The sequence below is a fragment of the Elephas maximus genome, chromosome 8 (assembly GCF_024166365.1).
Source record: "Elephas maximus indicus isolate mEleMax1 chromosome 8, mEleMax1 primary haplotype, whole genome shotgun sequence".
Taxonomy (NCBI): domain Eukaryota; kingdom Metazoa; phylum Chordata; class Mammalia; order Proboscidea; family Elephantidae; genus Elephas; species Elephas maximus.
Window position 1 is genome coordinate 22294859 of NC_064826.1, and position 13672 is coordinate 22308530.

The 13672-nt window shown below is 51.7% G+C and overlaps 2 protein-coding genes across 2 annotated transcripts; both read right to left on the minus strand.

Annotated features, from left to right (window-relative positions):
- Positions 1–956: 956 nt before the first annotated feature.
- FSCN3 (fascin actin-bundling protein 3) lies at positions 957–7034 on the minus strand. The gene is made up of 7 exons (XM_049893535.1): positions 7008–7034; positions 6515–6856; positions 4827–5523; positions 4367–4485; positions 2115–2274; positions 1477–1647; positions 957–1162 (listed from the first exon to the last, which is right to left on the minus strand). Exons 1-7 carry the CDS (start codon positions 7032–7034, stop codon positions 957–959), a joined length of 1722 nt encoding a protein of 573 aa, XP_049749492.1.
- Positions 7035–7215: 181 nt separating this feature from the next.
- ARF5 (ADP ribosylation factor 5) lies at positions 7216–11763 on the minus strand. Its single transcript, XM_049894747.1, has 6 exons — positions 11626–11763; positions 11038–11118; positions 10592–10701; positions 10082–10153; positions 9232–9357; positions 7216–9116 (listed from the first exon to the last, which is right to left on the minus strand). The coding sequence occupies exons 1-6, from the start codon at positions 11690–11692 to the stop codon at positions 9030–9032; spliced, it is 543 nt and encodes a 180-aa protein (XP_049750704.1). The 5' UTR covers positions 11693–11763; the 3' UTR covers positions 7216–9029.
- Positions 11764–13672: the final 1909 nt, after the last annotated feature.

The following is a 13672-nucleotide window of genomic DNA, read 5'->3' on the forward strand; positions in this document are numbered from 1 at the left end:
TCACAATGGTCCTCTCCCATGTGTATGGGCTTGCTGTGAGTTGGGGGCTGACTTGACGGCAGCTAACAACAACTAAGTGGGGTGGTGGAGTGGAGAAGAGATTGGATGGGAAGAGAACTGGTGGCAGGGAGTGCTACAGGGAGCGCTGGGAATGGTGTAGGCTCTTGGTGAAATGCCTGGAGTCCAGTGGTGGTAGTAGTCATTAAGAAGGAGTAAACACTCCAGAGGCAATGTCCAGGAAGTACCTGAGAATTTTCCAGGTGTGGTGAAGGGAATGAAAGGGAGAATGAACAATGATGCCGAGGTCTTGAGCCGGAATGTTTGAGAGGATGGCCATGCTCGATGACCATGGGAGGCCGGGAAGAAGCGAGTTACCAAGGGAGGGGAGCATGAGGTGTCCGACTTCAGCACTGCTGATTTTGAGGGGATGGCAAGATGCAGTCAAGTGAATTGCCTAACAGAAAGTTTTCAGGGAGCCATCAACGCCCCTAGAAATCCAGGAGGGGTAGGGGTAGATAGAACACATACACACAGGATAGATAGCACCCCCTGAAAGCACATCTTTTTGTATGTTCATACATTCTCAGAGTCACCCTCCTCACCTACAAATGGGGTAACACTCTACATCTTAATGACAGAAATAGATACCCAATTGCACCTCACCCTTCCCACCCTCCCCCCACCCCTGCCCCCAGGCTTGCTAGAAGCATTGTCACTGCGGCTTAAGTGAGAAGCCTAGATCTGATTTCTCTTCCTCGAGCAATCTAGGTTTACAAGCCCACAAGGAAAGGCACAGACTTGGAATCAATGTCTACAGCTGATCAGGTTGCAGACAGAAGTCATCCTAGGCGTGCATTTTAGTCTTCCTATCACACACACCTACCACCCACGTCCATTCTCCTCTTGCTCCTCAGCTCCTGCTCCCCACCTTCAGAGCCGTCCCCACTCGGCCTTACCTAAAATTCCCAGATACACTCTTTTGTAATGCCTTCGCTGTCTGCCAAGAGGGTGCCACTCCGGTCAGCTCTCAGGTAAAAGCCATTGGGCGCCAGGACTGTGAGCAAGTTGCTCCCCTGAAGCTCGATACAGAAGTTGAGGGCAAACTTTCCCCAAGGACGAAAGGTGCCAAAGGATGTAATTGACCAAAAGGATCCATCCTGTGCTGTGGAGGGAAGTGCTTTGGTTGGTGGGCCATTTGGAAGGGCGGTCCTCCAGCGCTGCAGCCTCTGGGGAGGGCTCCGTGGAGGCACATCACCCTACCTGGCTGCCCTGGGCTGGTGATGTGGGCAAGCCCCGCTATGGAAACGCAGAGGGCCAGTAAGGATCTTATTTTCATTCTTCTAACCCACTCTGGGGGCCTTAAACGGTGAAAACAAGCAGAAACCTGCTTTCTCTTTTGTAATGAGCAGGCCCTGAGGTCTGAATACAGCAGGGGCTGCATCATGCAGCCTGGGTCAGGGAAGAGGGGCTTCTCACCCTGGAAGTGGTAGATGCCCTGGCGACAGGGCAGCAGGTGGATGCAGTCAGGCTGGTCCAGGTTGCACCTCACAAGGTCGTGTTCTGACGAGGTGCCCACGTACCCATAGCGCCCTCGCAGTGCCAGGAAGGGGCGGTTGGCTAATCGGATCCCAAATTCCTCAGTAGGGCCTGAGAGAAATAGGAAGGAGTTACCAGGAGGGGTTGCCCCTAGATGTTTTCCGAGATGGAAGTAGGAGGGAGAAAACTAATTGTGAAAGGATGTCATCAACATTTTAACATGTGATGAGCACCTACTAGGTGCCAGGCCTTCTGCTAGGTGCTTGTGAAATGTTTGCAGAGGCACCTAGCACCTTGCTGAGCTCAACAAATGTTGAAGGCTTTCTTCCTTTGAAATATGTGATTGTATTTAATGCTCATGATAAGCCTGTGAGACAGGCAGGGTGGGTGTCATCTCCTTTTTTACAGACAAGGAAACTGAGGCTCAAAGGGGTGGCTTGTCCAAGTGACTACAGTATAGAGTGAGTACACAAATCCAGATCCTCTAACCCCAACTCCAATACTTTCCCTCTCATTCCCAGCTCCCTCTAGAAGCATTGCTGAGTTGGAATTGCCTGTAGGAGGGCTGCTCTGCTCACCTGGGATGGTGGCATTGGCCACCAGCAGGCCATTGGCCATGACACCCAGGAAGCGCCCATTGGAGGACTGCAGCATGATCCGGCCACAATTCCAGTGCATTCGGAAGAAGGTGTCAGACTCCAGGGGGTGCCCGTCAGCCATCACCGTCCTATGGTGCCGCTGGAGAGAATAACGGGAACAGGGTGGGGGAGCAGGACCGAACAGCTCAGCATTCTTCTCATCATTTTAATTTCTAGATCCTCTTCCTCATATCCCACCCAGCAGCCTTTTCATTCCCCAATGGGTGTGCCTTATGCTTTCAGATCCTTTATGGGAAACATGTTGTGCCGCTTGTTTCCCACTGCCAATCTGTGCTGTATCCCAGAGCCTAGCATCAAAGGGGCCCAGATATCCATGTGGAGAAAAAGGAAACTCGGCCCTTATGCCAACACATTGCTGTTGGGTCGATTCCGACTCATAGTGATCCTATAGGACAGAGTAGAACTGCCTATGGCACAGAGTAGAACTTGCCATAGGACAGAGTAGAATTGCCCCACAAGTTTCCAAGGAGTGCCTGGTGGATTCGAACTGCTGACCTTTTCATTAGCAGCTGTAGCTCTTAACCACTGCTGCCACCAGCGTTTCTCCTTATGCCAAAGTCATCTTGAAATATATCAAAGCCATGAAAGTGAAAGTGAAACTATAAAGCTCGTAGGAAAAAATCTTTGTGACTTTTGGGTAGGCAATGATTTCTTGTCTATTTTTTATGGAAAAAGCATGAACTATTTAAACAAAAACGGACGAATTGAACTTCATCAAAATTAAAAAATTTTGCTTTTCAAAAGGCACCATTAAGAAAATGAAAAGACGAGGGAAAAAATATTTATAATATGTATAGTTGGCGAAGGGCTTGACTTTAGAACATATGGAGAATCCTTACAATTCAATAATAAAACAAACAACCCAATTAAAAATAAGAAACAGATTTTAAAGAAGATATACAAATAGCCAATAAGCTCATGAAAAGATGCTCAAAATTATTAATTCTAAGGTTAATGCAAATTAAAGCCACAATAAGGTGTTACGACGGCACTGGGTTTCTGGGTTACACACCCACTAGAGTGGCTAAAATTAAAAGGACAGACAATACCAAGTGTTGACGCGGACTGTAGAGCAATTAGAACCTTCATACATTACTGGTGGGAATGTAAAATGATACAGTCACTTTAGAAAACAGTTTGGCACTTTCTTATAAAGTTAAACACACATTTATCATATGATCTAGTAATTCCATTTCTAGATATTTACCCTAGATAAATGAAAATACAGGCCCACAAAAAGACTTGTATAGAAATATTCACAGCAACTTTATTCATAACAACCCAAGTTGGAAACAAACCAAATGGTCACAGCAAGTGAACGGATAAACAAATCACGTTTGTTTTTATGAATAGTAAGAAGCTTGAGTGGCGCAGGCGGTTTGTGGTCCGCTGCTAACCCAAAGCCTGGTGGTTTGAACCCACCCACTGGCTCTGTGGAAGAAAGACCTGGCAATCTTCTTCTGTAAAGATTACAGTCAAGAGAACCTTATGGAGCAGTTCTACTCTGTTACACATGGGGTGGGGGGGGTAACAAATCAGTGGCAGGTGACAACAACAACATGGAATACCACTCAGCAACGAGAAAGAATGAACTACTGATATATGCAACATTATGAGTGAATCTCAAAAACTATGCTGAGCAAAAGAGCATACCTACTATACCCTCTAGTAGGCAAATCTGATCTATTAAAAAAAAAAAAAAAAAAACCAAACCCGCTGCCATCGAGTTGATTCTGACTCATAGCGACCCTCTAGGACAGAGTAGAACTGCCCCATATAGTTTCCAAGGATCGCCTATAGTGACAGAAAATAGATCAATAGTAGCCTGGGTCCAAAGGGGGAGGGGAACTGATTATAAACGGGCAAGGGGGAATTTGGGGAGTGATGGAAATATTTTCTAGCTTGATTGTCGTATGGCTACGTGAGTGTATACTTTTGTCAAAACTTATTGAATTGTATACTTTAAAATGGGTGCGTTTTATTGTACGTAAATTATGCCTCAATAAAGTTGATCTAAAAGAAGTAGGTCCCACTGGATACAAATGATGGTTTATCCACATGGCCATCCACAACTCCCTGTACCATTTGGTCATCTGCCTGAGGAAGGAGGAAGTGTGTTTAGAGAGGAAGCACTCAGGGCTGAAGGAGGATGACAGAAAGCATGGTCTCACCTGGACTAGGTAGTAGCCATTGGCTGAACGAAGCTGCAAGGTGGAGCTCTCCTTGTTACATTCAAACTGGAACAAGGACATTTGGGTTAAGCGCTCTGAGGCAGCATACACCTCAACATCTGCAGAGGAAGGACATGTCAGAGGAGGCCAGAGTCCTGGCCCCCCTGTCTCAGCACCTCCTGCCTGCCTTGTCACTGGGGCACACTTTGCTTTCCCTCTTCAGCCTGGAGCACCTTATGTTGGACTACACACTTACCAGCCTGAAGAAGATCCAAGTGACTTTCCACTAAAGCCCATGTCCCTGCTTTTCTGTCCTTCTCCATGGTACAAGAGACCCCATGGGACCCCAGGACCTTTCTTATCAGCTGGTTCAACAATCCTTGCTGTTACCAAACACCCTTCCCTCTTTTCTACAGCCAGCCCTCTCTCCCTCCCTGACTGTGCTGGGCCCAGCACTTGCCATAGAAGACTGAGATGAACTTCCGTGCCTTTGACTTGAGGCTGACCCAGGCTGGGCAGTGCTGCAAAATAAACCACTCCTCGCCCCGATGGGGACTGGAGCCCAGGCCCAGGAGCAGCCGTGCGCCCTGTGGGTATAACATGCCCCCTTCTCCATCACTCAGTGCCACCAGCCCTCCAGGCCGCACTTGCATGTGAAAAGCTGTCTGTGATGAGGGCTGGGAGGCCAGCCGGTCCAAGTGGGACAGGAAGAGGTGTGTTGAGGTCTCCACGTGGTAGCAGCCATCTTGGAAATGCAACAGGAAGCCACATTCCTCCAGGCAGGGAACTGGCGCGTCCACCCAGACACGGCCCACAGTGGGGTCAGCCCGGGCATAGCAATGGTTGAGAGGGCTGTAGAGGGTCACATGGACATGCAGGGCTGGCCGCGGGGCCCACATGTGGTAGGCTGAGAGGACCCTGGAGTTGCAGAACACATCCTCACCATCGGACTCCAAATAGCGCCCAGTGATTATGCACTGGAGGGTCCACTTCCCATTCCGGTGGAAACGCAGCAGGAAGCAGCCATGATGGCTGCTCCTCGGCTGCCCGTAGCCCACAGAGCCATCCCCTTCGGACAGTAAGTAGAGGCCCTGCAGGCTTCGAAGTCGAACCACAGCTTGTGACTCATGCTCATTGCTCACCAGGAGCTCCCAGGTCTGGTGCATCAGGAGGGAGAGGAGAGAGAGCAGTACCACCAGGTGACTAGACCAAGGAGCCCCAAAACCATCCCATCACCCCTGGCATCACCCAGCACCACCTTCCCTCCACATCAGCCCTGAGGTCCTCTGCTGTCAGCCCTTCCACCCTCCCAACCAGCAGCAAGCAGAAGGATCTCAGGGTACGTCCACCCCTGGAGGCATAGGGCTTCTCAAGATCCAAAGAAAAGTTCTAGATGCCCACCTCCTCCAAGTAACAGAAGGTAAACCTCTCTCTCCTTTTCTTGACCCACTTTTTTTAATACCTAATTTTCTAAGAAATGCTTTGGTTTCAGTCTTGCTTCTCTCCACTTCACTGGTAGAGACAGAGTGGATGGAGCACTCAGCTAATGCTTCTATCCCCAAGGCCACTTCCCCAATGCAGCTGGAGAAAAGCAAGACTCTTAGACGCGGGTCCAGGCTCCCCTGAGGGGCTCTCTCCAGAGATGAGAATGGGAGCACGACAGCTGAGTTGCGTTGTCAGGTCCAGCCTTGTTATAGCAGGCAGCCACCGCGGATGTGCCTATGTCCCTCTGTAAAATGAAGACCAACTCTCCCAGGGATGCTGAGTCCCCCATTCTCCCCAGACTGCAACCAAAACAGAACCATAGGCTGTGCAGTCACTCCACTGGTCCAGCTTCCCCTGGATGCCCTTGGTCCTGGACCCTCCAACTCTCCTCTATGATGACACAACCTCTCTGTGCTGGGATGGAGGGCAGGGACAGCCAGAGCAGAACAAGGCAGGAAGGCCAGGGCTGAGACTTCCTCTTATGGAACATGTTTAGCGAGGGGAGACAGAGCAATGGAGATACACCAAAAGCCTAGGGTGGAAGAGCCTTGGCCTGGTGATGACAGAGGTTAGGTGGAAGATTAGGTTAAGTACAACAGCCTACCCACAAAGGAGGCCTTGGCCACTTGTAAAGTTGGTTCCAGTCTAGGTTTGTTCTGTTACCTGTTTCTTGCCCAAACCCTTTGCAGCAGCAGTGACTGTATTCTTATATGCCTCAAAAGTGAGGTAGGTTCCTGCCCAGCTGATGAGGCCAATCCTTAGGTCCTCAGACTTGGGCCGCCTTTGCATCCACTCCATCTCCTCCACAGGGCCAGTGCTATAGGTGATGACTTGGTCTGGCCCAGCTTTCCCCCCAGTGGCGAGGTTCCACAGGCCATAGGGCCCGGAATGAGCCCTGTAGTACCCACCAGATGTCCCCAGAGGGAACTCCCAGGCAGAGGCTGGACCAGTACCCAGCACCTCTGTGACCCGGGAGCATTGTGACTGTGGGGGCTGCCTCTTATCCTGCCACAGTGGGGATAGGGTGCAGGTGCAGCATCAATCCATGGCCCAAAGGAAGTGGGTCCAGGGCCGCGGCCTCCACCTCCGCCCCCCACTCCAGGAGCAGAGGTCGGGTAAGACTGGAATCAGAACTGCAGCAGGGGTCAGTGCCTACCTGTGACTCCAGGCAAGTCCCTCGCATTCTTTATTTTTGATTCTCATTTTGGTAACAGGACAGAAATCAATCACTTTCCTCCCTAGGAAGTGGGTTCTGCCTGGCACCCTGGGGACTCAAGTGTTTTTGAAGTTCAAGGTATTCAAGAAAAATTCATTAAGTTTTAAGGCCCTGGGACGATGAGGCCAACATGTCTCAAAAGTTTTATTTTTTTATAATTTATTTTTGTTGTTGAGAATATACACAGCAGAACACAGACCACTTCAACAGTTCCTTTATGTACAATTCGGTGACATTGATTACATTCTAGTTCTGCAACCATTTTCACCCTCCTTTTCCAAGTTGTTCCCGTTAACATAAACAACATAAACTCACTGCCCCCTAAGATTAACAGTTGCTGTTGGCAATTTGATCACATGAAGATAAATCTTAAAAGAACATAATGCTTAAGGCAGACATTCTTTACTAGTTAAGCTAAACTATTGTTTAGAGAAGACTTCAGGGGATATTTTTGGTTTAAGGTTTAAAGATTATCTCAGGGCATGGTTTTCAGGGGTTTATCCAGAAAGTCTAAATTCCATGAGAATGTGAAATTCTGTTCTGCATTTTAGATGTTATTTTTCAGAGAGGGTGAGGAAACCTGAAATAGATACCCAGTGAGGACCAAATTACTCCTATTAATCAGCAAGGTGTGGCTCAGGGCCAGGGTAAGGAGAGTGGCCCGGGTGAAAGGAGCACCCTCATCAACACCCAGCAGCACTGCTGGTGGGTGGGTGGCTGGCAGGTAGCCAGCCAGAGCTGCCTTTAAGGATACCAACCCTTTTTTTCTATAGTCTCTATCGGCTAGTAGCCTTTGGGATTAACTTCCGGCAAAGTTCATGAAGAAAACCCAGCCCAGAACTGGAGAAACTGGTATATGAGGAAAAGGGGGAAAGGCCGGAAGAAGTGGTGGTGGTGGTAGTGGTGGTGATGCACTTTAAGCTTTGCTGGGACCCAAAGGGAAACGGGCAGAGTCAGTGAGACCGGAAGAGCCCATGCCCTAGGTCCTTACATGCCCTTTCCTATTCCCCAAAGGTGGGGTCTTCCCAGGTGGAGAGTCCCAGTGGTACCCAGCAGGGACCACCAACGTTTTTGTAAAGTAAGGTTAATAGACTACTAGTGCCAGGCTTGCCTGGGTGATCTTCAGGATGCATATTCCTGGGCTTCTGACCATCCTAATGAATCAGTTTCTGGCATATACAGCTCAAGGCCCTGCATTTTTAACACACATTCCCTCCCCCTCAAATTTTAATGTACACAGCAGTCAAGAGCCACCGCTCTAAGTAGCTGGGAGATGGATGGGAAGGGGGAGTTATGTGGTTTACAGAACTATGAAGGCAGCTCCTGTTGCCATCAGCAAAGGCCTCTTGGAGTTGGGGAAGGAAGGGGGTTTTCTCCACTGGAACCCCTAAAGTATCCCCAGCCTCAAGAATGAGGAGGGAGAAGCTGAGCTAGACAAGAACAACTATGTGGGAAGTGGTTGGCCTTAGTTGCTTTGAGTCTCTCTACCCCCATATTATCCCTTTGTACCCAATAACCCATCCCCCCATTTCTAGGCTTCAGACAACACCGTGTACAAACCACAGCCAATTTATTACTCAATATCCAGTGCCACATCATAGCACCACCTGGAGCCCTCACCTTCCCCCCTATCTGGCCCCAAGGGTACACCCAAAATGGAAAAAACAAAAGCAAACTCAGATGCCTGCTCCTCCTCTGGAAGTGGGGGCCTTGGCCCTGGGGCCCCTTGCACAGGTCCCAGCAGGCAAGAGTGGACCCCTCTGTGCCAGAGAGCGAAGCTCCAGGCTCCAACAACAGAGAGAACATGCAGGCAGGAGCAGGAGCAGGAGCGGGAGCAGAGGCCCGAGTAGGTGGGGGAGGAGGAGTAGGGGGGAAGGGCACTGCCTGAGGAGTCCGGGAGTCTGTCATCCCGGGAGGAATGCACGCGGAGCTTCCGGGCAGCAGGGGCCTGCCCCTGGCTGGTTAGCGCTTTGACAGCTCATGCGACAGCCAGTCCAGCCCATCGTACAGGCCTGTGCCTTGGGTGGCACAGGTGGCCTGGACGTACCACTGTGGGGAGAAGGAAAGAATGAGGTCAGCAGTGGGGAAGGACAGGGTGCGTCCTGATGTCCTCGCCACAGCCTATGGCTCCTCTGGGAGGCAGGGGAGCTGGGCAGGCCCTTACCGTGCGGCTGCGCAAGTGCTGTAGCCCCAGCTTGTCGGTCAGCTCGCTCACGGGCATGGCGTTGGGCATGTCCTGCTTGTTGGCAAAAACCAGCAGCACCGCATCCCGCAGCTCGTCCTCCTGCAGCTGAGAGGGAAGGAGAAGGGGTAGAACTGTGGTCTCGGAGGCGTCTCCAGGACCCTTCTCCTTGCTATGCAGGGGAGCCCTCCTTTCTGCCTTCTAGGTTATTCATATGAAAATAAAATATCATGTCATCTATTGCTGAATGCAAGAAGCAGTTTCCAATGAACTTAGGGCCTCCTAAAAATGGTTAATACGCTCAGCTGCTAACTCAAAGGGTGGAGGTTCAAGCCCATCCAGAGGCATCTTGGAAGAAAGGACTTACGATTTACTTCTCAAAGGTCGGCCACTGAAAATCCTATGGAGCATAGTCCTACGGACACACATGGGGTCGCCATGAGTCAGAAATGACTCGATGGCAACTGGTCTTGTCTGAGGCCACTGAGTCCTTAAGTCTAGGAAAAGCCTTCTCTAATTTGAGGATCTGCACTAGTCAAAATGACAAAACGTCCAATGGAAAAACCAAGTATGTAAGACAATGCTCCTCTCTACCGCGTATAATTCTCCCTCCCCACCAGCTTCTCAGATTGAGACATGAAGAGATGAGAACTCAAGGAAAAGGTCAGTTCTATGTTTTTTGCCTGTTCCAGACCCAAAGTGAGATATACGTGTTTGCGTCCACAGAGAAAAATGCATATTCCTGGCCCTCAAGGTGCTCCTGAGTCCCACCCCTGCACAGAGACCTCTCTGATCCCATGGAGGGCTCCATTCTAGGGCACTGGATGCTCACCATTTTCTGGAGTTCATCAGCAGATTCCTGGACTCGCTCCCGGTCGTTACTGTCCACCACGAAGATGAGGCCCTGGGAGAGAAGGAAGGAAGAAGGAAATAAATAAAGGTGCAGTCACTCCCGACTGGGACATGCCCTCCTCATCTGGTCCGTTCTCTTTTCTTTCCGTCTTCAATGTGTCTAAACCCTTCTCATCTAGTAAGCTTCCATTAAGGCTCTGTAGAAATCCTGGCACAAACTGAAGACATTAGAGCGAAGGAGGTGAGCCTGCCCTCAACGAGCAAGCAGGTCAGCTAACAGACATGCAAGGGATCGGGCAATGAAAGATATGTGGTGAGAGCTAAATCAGGCCTGTGGACCAAGAACCCTGCTTCTCCGAGAAGTCTAAGGTGGCTAAGTCTCGGAAGAAGGCTAGGCAGTTCTGAAGGGTAAGGAGAGGCTAGCTAACAAAAGGGGATGGAGGGGAGAAGGCCGGCACCTCAGCCTGGGGCTGGAGAGTCCCACACCCACCTGAGTGTTCTGGAAGTAGTGCCGCCACAGAGGTCGAATCTTGTCCTGGCCTCCCACATCCCAGACTGTGAAGCAGATGTTTTTATATTCTACTGTCTCCACATTGAAGCCTGATGGTCATTGGAAAAAAACAATATGAGAAAAAGTCCTGTAAGGAAGGAACTCACTAAAACTACTTGGATCTCAGCAGTGCCACAAAACCAGAAGGCAATAACCAAGGCCTGGGGACCAGACCCACAGAGGGCTGCCAGTCAACAGTTGGGCGGGGCTGGCTACAGCCACCCGCCTCCGACCCCATCCGGCAGGTAAAGATACTCTGACCCACTTCTCAAATGGCCATATCTGGTGTCTGCGTCAGCTCCCAGTGCAGAGATAAGGGCCTCGGGCACAGCCGGGTGCTCCCGCTCCTCCTGGCCTCCCCCACCCCCCACCCCGCCCGGGCTCACCTATGGTCGGGATGGTGGTGACAATCTCCCCCAACTTCAGTTTGTACAGGATTGTGGTCTTGCCAGCTGCATCCAAGCCAACTGCAACGGAGAGGGGCACAGGGATGGAGATGGGAGCGAGGGAGCCCCCTAGAGATCAGGGACAGGGAGCCGCTAGGACCACAAGCGGGTGATGGGGCGGGAGCCGGCGCCTCCAGGTGTGCGCTGTTCTCAGCCCTCCGGGCCTTGAGGACAGTCTGGATGGTGGGTGCCAACTCCTGGCGTGCAAGGGTGCTGGGGAGGGAGAGAACTGGGGGCACGGGGCAGGGGAGCAGGCCGCGTCCTTTGAAAAGTCGTCGCTAAGGGCGGAATCCTCCCTTCTCACCAGCCGGGCTGGAGCGGAGGTAGCTGCACCCCACCCACGTCCGCAGCCCCAGGGCCCCGGGGGCGGCGCTGCAGCCCGGACCCTCCCGAGAACAGCGGCCCGGCGCCTAGGAGGCGGGTGAGGTGGGATCGGAGCCCCGAGTGCGCCTGGTTGGAGGGCGCGGGGGCGGGAGGGCTGCTTGGGGCCCGCGCCCCGCTCCGGGCCGTGCGCTTGGGCTGCCTCACCCATGAGGATCCTCATCTGCTTCTTCCCGAAGATCCGCGAGAAGAGCGCGGACACGGTGAGGCCCATGGCGGGGCCCGGGGGCGCCGGGTACGGGCTGGAGCCGGCCGGCGGGGGAGGGGGGAGGGATGGGGCACAGCAGCAGAAGGAGGTGCCACCGCCGCCTCCGCGCGTCCCGGCCCGCCCTGCGTCACCGCGGCAGTCCTTCGCCGGGCCCCGCCCCCGGCCCGCCATGGTCCCGCCCCCAAAGCCCCCCCGGCCCGCCCCGCCCTGCGTCACCGCAGCCCTCCCCGGCGGGCCCCACCCCCGGTTCGCCACGGCCCCACCTCGCCTGTTTTAAGAGAAGCCGAGACCGTTAGCGTCGTGTGTCCTGCGCTGGCTTGGAAGAAGGAAAGGGTCTGGGTCTGCCTGTTCCCAGTGCGCCGGTCAGGGCTGTGGCTGTAGAGCCTGCAGCCCGAGCGGGCGGAGAGAAGCCGCCTTACTCCGGAGCAGCCCCTGCCCCAGCCCTCACTCGGTCTCAGTGGCCCGCGGCTGGGCCTTGAGTGCGTTGCGTCCCGCATCCCACATTGGACTCCGGTTTAGCCCTTGGCAACCAGCAGCACCGGCTGTGTGCACCACCCTCCTTCGGGGAGCGGAAACTCCCTGCGGGGATCTTGTTCCTCCTTTTGCCTTCTCAACTCCCAGTAAGGGGCTTTGCACGTAGAGGGTGGTTAGTGACTGTAGACTTGCTTGACGAATGTGCCGGAGGTGAGGGAAGAAGATGCCCGAGGGATAGCTAGTTGATTCCCTAAAACGCCTGCTTCATAGCTACCCCATCGGCAGCACCAGTGGAAGATTCCAGCCCGGACGACAGGACAATTCTGCCTTGGCCTCCAGCGCCTGGGAATGCTGGTCTTCAGCCGGGCCGTGGCAGCCCTTCTGAACTTCCTTCCTCACTTTGTCACAGACATGGGGAACTCATGCCTCCCTAGACCCAAAGAACTTCCCAAGTAATTCCCACCCCTCATCTTAGCATCTGAGGGGCATAACAACGCAAGAACTAGCTTCAATTTTTTTCTAAGGTGGAGGAGACTGGATCAATGTTGGTCTCCTAATCTATGTTCAACAGGTGCTTGTTGGGTTGAACTGGACTGGTTAGGAGCTCAGTGGAGCAAGGGCAGGAGTTATACTATTCTGGATTCCCAGTGGGCTTCTAGGATCTATTACTTATGGACTGGACATGGTAAGGCAGGCTGGGAATCAGAGAACCATCATTCATTCAACAAGTATTTATTGAGTGCCTGCTATGAGCTAATATCGACTTGATGGCACACAACAACTGTGAGCCAGCACTGTTCCAGGCTTTAGTTTAAATCTCAGTTCTGCCATTTTTTGAGGTTGTGCCTTGAACAATCCTTACAACCCTTCTGCTTTTTCTCATCTATGTTGTTGTTAGTTGCTGTCAAGTTGATTCCTATCATGGTGACCCCGTGTGTTACAGAGTAGAATTGCCCCATAGGGTTTTCTTGGCTATATATATTTTTTTTAATTGTCCTTTACGTCTAGGTTTACAGAACAAATTAGTTTCTCATTAAACAACTAATACACATATTGTTTTGTGACATTTGCTGCCAACCCCTTTTTGACCTTGGGTTCTCCATTTCCATACATCTAGCTTTCCTGTTCCCTCTGGCCTTCTTGACCTTGCCCCTGGGCTCACATGCCCATTTAGTCTTGTATACATGGTTGAACTATGTGTGTTACTGTTTGTTTTATAGGCATGTGTAATCTTAGGGCTGAAGGGTGAACCTCAGGAGTGACCTCAGTACTGAATTAAAAGGGTGTCCCGGGGCCATATTTTTAGGGTTTCTCCAGTCTCTGTCAGACCAGTAAGTCTGGTCTTGTGTGTGTGTGTTTGAATTTTGTTATACATTTTTCTCCATCTCTGTCCGGGGACCCTCTATTGTGATCCCTTTCAGAGCAGTTGGTGATGGTAGCTGGACACCATCTAGTTGTGCTGGACTCAGTCTGTTGGAGGCTGTAGTAGTTGTGGTCCATTAGTCCTTTGGA

Excerpts from the sequence above, each read along its gene's own strand:
- FSCN3 (XM_049893535.1), bottom strand. The coding sequence starts at position 7,034 with ATGCGAGGGACTTGCCTGGAGTCACAG. Across the intron at positions 5,524-6,514 it reads AGGGTTTGGGCAAGAAACAG|ACCTGGGAGCTCCTGGTGAG; the intron begins GTAACAGAACAA and ends CTGATGCACCAG. Across the intron at positions 1,648-2,114 it reads GGCCAATGCCACCATCCCAG|GCCCTACTGAGGAATTTGGG; the intron begins GTGAGCAGAGCA and ends TATTTCTCTCAG.
- ARF5 (XM_049894747.1), bottom strand. The coding sequence starts at position 11,692 with ATGGGCCTCACCGTGTCCGCGCTCTTCTCGCGGATCTTCGGGAAGAAG. Across the intron at positions 10,154-10,591 it reads ACTACTTCCAGAACACTCAG|GGCCTCATCTTCGTGGTGGA; the intron begins GTGGGTGTGGGA and ends CTTCTCTCCCAG. Across the intron at positions 9,358-10,081 it reads CTGATGAACTCCAGAAAATG|CTGCAGGAGGACGAGCTGCG; the intron begins GTGAGCATCCAG and ends CTTCCCTCTCAG.